This window comes from Egretta garzetta, unplaced genomic scaffold (assembly GCF_000687185.1).
Source record: "Egretta garzetta isolate BGI_Z169 unplaced genomic scaffold, ASM68718v1 scaffold381, whole genome shotgun sequence".
NCBI classification, from domain to species: Eukaryota; Metazoa; Chordata; class Aves; order Pelecaniformes; family Ardeidae; genus Egretta; species Egretta garzetta.
In genome coordinates, this window is record NW_009258483.1 from 131,503 (window position 1) to 138,691 (window position 7,189).

The window sequence follows — 7,189 nt, forward strand, 5'->3', positions numbered from 1 at the left end:
ACGGCACCAGGAAAAGGAGAAAGAAAACACGACACCCTTCACAGCAGGAAACCAAACGGACGAGCACCTCAGGAACACGAACTGCCACACTCCAGAACGCGATACACGAGAGAGAGGTCGGCGTGACGGCTCGGGCGGGGGTCGCCTCGCCGGGGAGCAGGCGCCCGGGTCCCCCGGAGCGGGACGGGAGACCCCTCGGACACTGCAGAAATACATCACTCGGGGTCCAACACTTCACCAAGAACAAAACCAAAACCAACGCGCGAGCATAGGGAAGCAGCACGCACGAGGGACCGCAGCACCTGCAGAGCTCCTTTACCACACAGGTGCCCTTCAGCCACGGCTTTGCCCCCGCGCCCCCCTACACAACGTGTCCGCATCAAACACAGCCGCTCGGAGCGGGCTGGGGCCACAAGCTGGCAAGCACAGCACGGGGGAGGAGAAACGACAGCGTTAACGTCTGGTGGGGTCGGTGCTGCCGCCTGCTCTGTCCTCCTGGCCCAGGGTCTCGCTCCAGAGCAGCGCAGTCTCTTAGGGGCAGCGGCACGGCTGCCACCCAGCAGGCGGGGAAGGACACGGACGTTCCTTGCGGCAGAGTACAATGGAAGCAAGTTCACTGTGGCTGCAGGATTGCCCACCATCACCTGCTCTGTTGGTGGGGCGCTTCTCACGCCACAGCCCCCAGCCCCTGGAGCTCAGTTCCTAACCGGCCCCCCCCACAGAACCTTGGCTGCTCACCCTGCTGAGCTCAGGCCTCCAGCTGGGCTAAGAATGGCTCTCTGGCCAGGCTCGATCTCAGGCTGGCTCCAGGAGGGACGGGGTTGGGACCGACACCCCAGGCCAACGGGAGGTCTCCATGTTTTGGAACACCTCGCCTCTTCCAGGCACCACGTCACCAGCTAGAAGACAAAGGTTAGAGCCCAGGGCTCTGTGCTGAGTGCTGCTCAGTGCGCTGCTCACTGCACAGCCCATCTGGGAAGCGGTGTGTCAGACACTTCAGCTCAGAGAAGAGAAAGCCCAGGGCTGGGAGGGGGAAGCCTGGAGGCGATGTTCTAACCAGCTCCTTGTTCAGGAAGTTCACTGGGAAAAGCATCCCAAAGAGTTTCTCCCTGAACTCCCAGTCAGCCAGAGCAAAGCCAATCTCCCCGTCCAGCAGGAAATCCCCACCAGCTATCTGCTCCTCTCCTGCCACACCACGGCTTTCATCAGGTTCACCGGCTACTCAGCCCAGGGGACAGCAGTATCAGCTCAGCTACATGAGAAACACATCACCAAAACCACCCAGTATGGTGAACCATGCCTCCCTGCAAGACTGTGGTTTCCCCTCTGCCATCCTGGTCTGTCCCCTCTGCTCAGGAGACTTTCAGCAGCCAGGAGATCACATGGACTTCACCCCTACGTCCTGCTTCTCTAAAACAACTCGGTAATCAGTTCAAATCTCTGGGGAGGGGAGAGGGGGAATCAAAGTGTTTGTGGAAATGGAGCCTGGCCACAAATAGCTTCTCAGCTGCGTCACACAGCTGTAAGTCTAAGCACCCTTCCAACACCCACAGACAGAAGCGGTACCAGGAAAGACAGTAACCATGCCACAGCTTAATTTTCAGTAATATGCAGACACTCAGGACTAGTGCCGGTCCCGCGCTGCCCAGAAGGCAGGCAGACTCGCCCCTCTTGGCAGACGAGCCGCAAGAGCAACACAAGTTCTGGCTACAGGATCCATCTCCATCGGTCTCCTCCTAAACTCGGACAATTCTCCCTCGTGTCACTTCTCCATCACCTTTTCTGGAGGAAGGAGAGCGTGACGTTTTCCCCATTCAGGCGACCGAGCTCCCCTGTGTTGGCTGCTCAGCGAGAGGCCCAAGCTGCCGTGCTCCTGCAGCACACCTCTGCAGAGCGGCGCTCTCTGGGCAGGCACCACTCCTTCGTTGCACCAGCCGTTCGGTTTTGCCACCAAGAACAGCAGCACCTTTGCCTGCGCGCCAGAATCCTCCCGCAGAATTCAGAGAGATCCCAACTCAATCCCTCGGTCAAGCTTAGGGAAAACAACGGCAGCGTGAAACAACAGCACACGGCAAAGGCAGCCACCGGCACCACCACACCACAGCGCCACGCAAGAGCTCAGAGAGCGCAACACAAGGGGACGCAACGGAAGCCAGCAAGGTCGAGAATAAGTCACTTTTGGTACAATTGCAAAAAGATATCAAACAGGACTTGCCTCTTTTTTTGTCTTTTTCTAAGTTTTATAAATAAAGTCTGATAACTCTTTATAAAAACTAACCTCAGAGCCACAACAGTTTGCAGGAGGTTCATGAGAAACTTTAAAATTATTTATTTATTATCTTTTAACTAGCAAAGTCTCCGAGAATATTTCCCCATTTATATGGTCAAATATTCTCGCCCTCTCAGATAAAAAAGCTGACTATAAATACGCTCTCTCTTCTGTCTGATTTTAACTTTAAACTTAGATAATTTAATAACTCTTAAAATGGTGTTTCTCTCTTTAAATAAAGGGCTATTTAACCACATAAACTGGTTGTGTAAACCATCACACTAGAGACACTTGATACCCTCAAAACACGGGAACAGCTAGTGATTTTGGTCTTGTTCAGTGCAACACATTAGGCACAAAACCGGCCTGCAGTCAACACGGTACCTTCCCTCCCTCCCTCCCTCTCCCGGGGCGCTGGCCCCCTGCAAGGGCCCCGTCCCGGCTCCTTCCCCACCGCTGGGGCAGAGGCAGCGGGGCACAACGGCATTTTCCTTTCCACCACTGCTAGTTTACACGGCTAACGCAACGGACATCTGAGGGAAACCCACTGTTAGGGCACAGAGGCACACCTAGAAAGGAATAAAAAACTATGACACAGAACACCCCAACTGCAACTACGGGTACCAAATGAGACAAAAGCAGCAGGTTCAGGTGCCCGGCAGTCAGGCACCGAGATGCACCACCTGGAAGAGTAATGAAGTAAAGCCTTTGGAAGCGACTGAAAATTAGGGTTCCCGGCCCCCAGGAAGAAAGCCTCCCTCCAGACCTTCCCCAAGCCCTTCAGTCGCCCACGCTGCACAGACTTCCTTCGGCTGGAAAACCAAGATCTCGCAGTCTGTCCCGAGGGCTACAGACCGCTGGGTGGGAGGCTCTGTCTGCAAAGGACAAGGGACGCATCACCACTGCTCATACCAATCTGGACACGACAAAATAAAACTGGAGTGATCAGCAGGCCAGTCCTGGGCCAAGAAGGAGGAACCCGGACCCGTGAGGGGAGGGTTTGTGCTTTGGGGTTTCCAGGCTGGTTTTGTGCCTAATTGCCCTGCACAGACAAGCTCAGGCAACACTCGCTTCACTAAGACCGGGCGTCCGTTTTGGATTTCACTATCGTGATGACACTAGTAGTAGCAACCTTGCCAGGGACAAGGGGCCCCATACTGGAGGTGAGAGGCCCCCGCGCAGGGGTCACGGGGCTCCGGGCCACGGTTCTGGCGAAGTTCTGGAGAGCCTCATATTTGGAGCGGAGAGCATCGAGTTCCATTTTCATGCTGGCGTTCTCGGAGGCCAGCTTCTCCACTTCTTGCTGCAGCTCTGCCTTCTGCTTCTCCAGTTCCTCCTTCTGGGTAACACGCTTGACTCTGCAGCTGGCCGCGTAGCCCCGGTTCTTCAGCGTGCGCCGACGCTGCTTCAGCTGGATGATCTCCTCCTTTGACAGGCCCCGTAGATGCTGGTTCAGCTCCCGCACAGACATGGTCACCAGCTCCTCGTCTGTCAAGCTGGTCCCATTCTCGCCTGGCTCCCGCTTCACCTGGAAGAGAAGGCGGCGCACACTCGTGAAGCCTAGAGGGGATGCCCGCACCCGCCACCTGCATGCACCCCTTTCCTCCACCTGCCTCTTTACCTTCAAGGCCTTGTTTCCTTTGTTGGGGGTCGTCATAACACGACAGCCTTGTCAATCAGGTTCTGGAAGGGAAGGAAGGTCAGTTAGCCCCCCAGGACGCAGCAGAGCCCGCGACATTCCTGTGCCAGGGTCCAGCAGCAACGCCCCATGCCGCTGCACATCCCGCTCCCCTCCCCGGGCAACACTCGACAGCCACGCGACCGAGCCGGACTCACAAGCGGCAAATCCTGTCCCCGCACAGAAATTGCTGCCCTTCCACACCCCGACTCCCACGGAGACTTTGTGGCAATGCTGGGGTTTTTGGTTTTTTTTTTGCTTGGGGTGGGGGAAATTAAAAAAACTAGGAGGAGTCAGAATACACGGAAGCCACATTTTTAAAAATAGCCTGGCAGGCAGCAGGCTGGGTCCAGAGCACGGCTGCTCCGGGCCAGTCATGCTGACTCAGCACGCTGGCACTCCATGCCTCTTGCTCCCTGCCTCATCCTTGTAACTCCCAAGCAGAGCGAGGCAGCCAGTCGCTCCGGCACAGCCTTCCAACAGGCGCCCAACCAGAGCCCAGGAACTCCCCAGGACAAGAGTCCTGCCAGATTCTTGGTGCCCCCAGGGACCCCGAACAGTAGGGTTCAAGAACACACGACCCTGGGCACGGAGCGCAGGGGAAGCCTTGGCCTCCACAACACGCCTCGCTGGGCATCCTGTGGGACGGGGGAACACCACTGCTGTGCTCATGCCTCTCCAAACTTTTTCTGCTTCCCAGGAAAGCCAGCACATCCAGGTTCAAGTCAAAGTTCTGCACCCAACCTTTCCGAAGAACAGGACAACCTGATGCTGCAGCACAAAGAAGCATTTGGGCACACTGGAATCCCATCACAAATTTGGGCCGATGCCTCAGCAGCCTTTGCCTCTCCCCATCACACAAAGCTAACCCCAGCTGTGGGTCTCTTCTGTGAGAAAGCCCCTATCGCTCCCTGGCAATGCCAGGATGCAGAACCACCTTCCCCCTCCCTTAGCTTCAGAGCCAAGGTATGCTCGTAAGAAAACAAAGACCAAGGGTGGCCAAAACCAGAGGAGAGCAGACCGCTTCACTGCCATGGAAGACAGGACATCGGAACTGCTAAGAGCAATTCCCAGGCTTGTTTTTAGAGGGAACCATACCCAAGCTCCTGTTTCTGCCCCTACATACCTCCTCCTCCCCTCAGGCTTTAGTTCAGAGTGCTGCTACACTGCCCAGCGAATTAATCCGCTCAGATACTGCTCGACAGACGTAGCTGTGCCTCAGGCAGCCAGCAACTGCACACCTCTAAGCGAGGCAAGCGTTCCTGTGCAAGCGCAGCCTACAAACGCCTCTGTACCTTTCACCTCTTCGGTGCCAAAGAGTCAACAACAATTTTGTTTGTTACTGCTCTGCTAAACGTAAGAGGCATTGATGCGCAGTTATAGCCAAGAACCAGATGCACAAGTCAGCAAATACAAATGTGTGCTCTTCCAGCAGCTGTGGCGCAGGCTCCCCGCAATGCATCTACCACCTCTTAGAGGTGAACGGGGTCAGCATTCCCCAGGACACTGGCAGAGACGTTCCCAAAGCCTCCAGCCTGCCAGCAGGCAGGCTATTTATACCCAGAGGACAATGCTCCTTCCCATAAGACGTCCGTGACAACCTGACAGCGCTGGCGTAGAGAGGCTTGCTTTGCCGCCCAAGGAAGGTGGCTGCAATGAAGCAGGCTAACGCAGGACAGACAGCGCACAAGCAACTGCTTCGTAAAATCAATCCCTCGCTCTTCCCCGTACCGTTGTATTTCTTTCTTCTGCTCCTACCTGGCAAACAACGTGGCTGCTGGGAGAAGGGGAGAAGGAAGGGAATAGCTGGGGAGAACAATAACGTCACCCCTGCAGCACCGCTCTGTGCAGAGGGGCGAGTGTAAGGAGCCAAGGGCAGATAGGGTCAGGGGGACCACGGAAATTTGTTTGCCTTGTGGCGCTAAAGAATTTCCAGCCGCCTGGCAAGCACTCAAGCATCCTTCATTACAGTGAAGCTGAAATAAAACGTACAAGGCAACAAACATGCTGCTTCAGTCAAGGTGCTGGGAAGAGAGCTCCATGGGGGAGGCTCGCACAGGCAAAGTCCCCCTTCCCACGGGATCAAAATGAGACGTGGCAACGCACAAGTCAGGCAACAGAATGGGAAGGACAACCCGGAGACTGGCTGTTGGCTATTTTTTGGGTCCTGTTTGAAGTATCAGAGATGGGGCTCTTTGGCAGCTCACAGAGAGGACACCCAGAGATCTGGCACCAAGACAGAGACCGAACTTGGCCCAACTCTCCAGACTGCTGATTGCTCAGCTTTTGATAGCTTCCTGAAGAACGATCACACTGAAAAGCGCCAAACGCGATGACTGCAATGAAGAAAATGCAGCCTCAACACATTTCCCCAGAGCTCAAAAGGCCTGAACTCAGCACAAGCATAGCCAATTCTCTCCTCAGCTCAAAGGCAGCACAAGGGAGCTGACAGCACCACGCATGATTCAACGCAGGCCCCATTCTCCACATTCCTGATTGCAGAACCCTGCCACGAGCCCCGTGTAAACATGGTGACGTCACCCATTCCAGCACAGGCTGGCCTGGAGACCAAGACGGGCGCCGGGAGGGAGGGAGGGAGGGAGGGAGACCCATCTGTAGGGACAGGGAGGCAGAGGAAGGGACGGGCGCCGGGAGGGAGGGAGGGAGGGAGGGAGGGAGACCCATCTGTAGGGACAGGGAGGCAGAGGAAGGGGCTGTGCTCTGCAGCACTGGGTGGGCGGAGGAGCACGGTTTGCTGGCAGCAGTCGGGCACACCGCACGGGCACAAACTCTCCCGGTGTGGGTTTCATACTCTGTTTATTTGCTTTCTTGCTAATTAGCTCATACAGCCCTCCCAGGAACCCAAACAAGCCAGACGACTCCCCCAATTACAATGAAGTCAGTGCCTTTCCTGTGCCCCCCCACCCCACTTCGGAGTCCCTGGCGAGCTCACATCCAACCCAGGACACTCGGACAGCAGTTCTTCCCCCAAGGAATATGCCCACCCAGACGGCTTTAACTGTGCTTACACAGATACAGGACAGAGCTGGCTCTCAGAGGCCCCTTCCAGCCTCCCGTAGCGCCTCCCTCTAGCCATGCAGCTCAAAGCTCTCATGTTCTGGGCAGACACAGCCCCAGTTCTGAACAGCAAGCCCCTCCTGTGTGTGTGCACACACAGACAGACGCTCCGTGGCAGCCAGGCATTGCAGCCTGCCCCACGGTCACGCGGGAGGTAGTCGTCT

The 7,189-nt window shown here is 56.1% G+C and overlaps 2 protein-coding genes across 2 annotated transcripts in view; both read right to left on the reverse strand.

Moving 5' to 3' along the window:
- SIRT7 (sirtuin 7) overlaps positions 1-7,189 on the reverse strand; it is a gene marked incomplete at its 3' end in the record, with an annotated part of 14,804 nt that overhangs the window by 5,440 nt on the left and 2,175 nt on the right. The window contains exon 2 of the mRNA XM_009644354.2: positions 5,074-5,079. Coding sequence (XP_009642649.2) covers positions 5,074-5,079 — 6 coding nt within the window. The remainder of the gene's footprint in view (positions 1-5,073; positions 5,080-7,189) is intronic.
- On the reverse strand, positions 7-4,207 carry MAFG (MAF bZIP transcription factor G). The gene is made up of 3 exons (XM_009644170.2): positions 4,106-4,207; positions 3,891-3,952; positions 7-3,797 (listed from the first exon to the last, which is right to left on the reverse strand). The coding sequence occupies exons 2-3, from the start codon at positions 3,924-3,926 to the stop codon at positions 3,345-3,347; spliced, it is 489 nt and encodes a 162-aa protein (XP_009642465.1). The 5' UTR covers positions 3,927-3,952; positions 4,106-4,207; the 3' UTR covers positions 7-3,344.

Excerpts from the sequence above, each read along its gene's own strand:
- MAFG (XM_009644170.2), bottom strand. The coding sequence starts at position 3,926 with ATGACGACCCCCAACAAAGGAAACAAGGCCTTGAAG. Across the intron at positions 3,798-3,890 it reads AAGGAAACAAGGCCTTGAAG|GTGAAGCGGGAGCCAGGCGA; the intron begins GTAAAGAGGCAG and ends CTTCTCTTCCAG.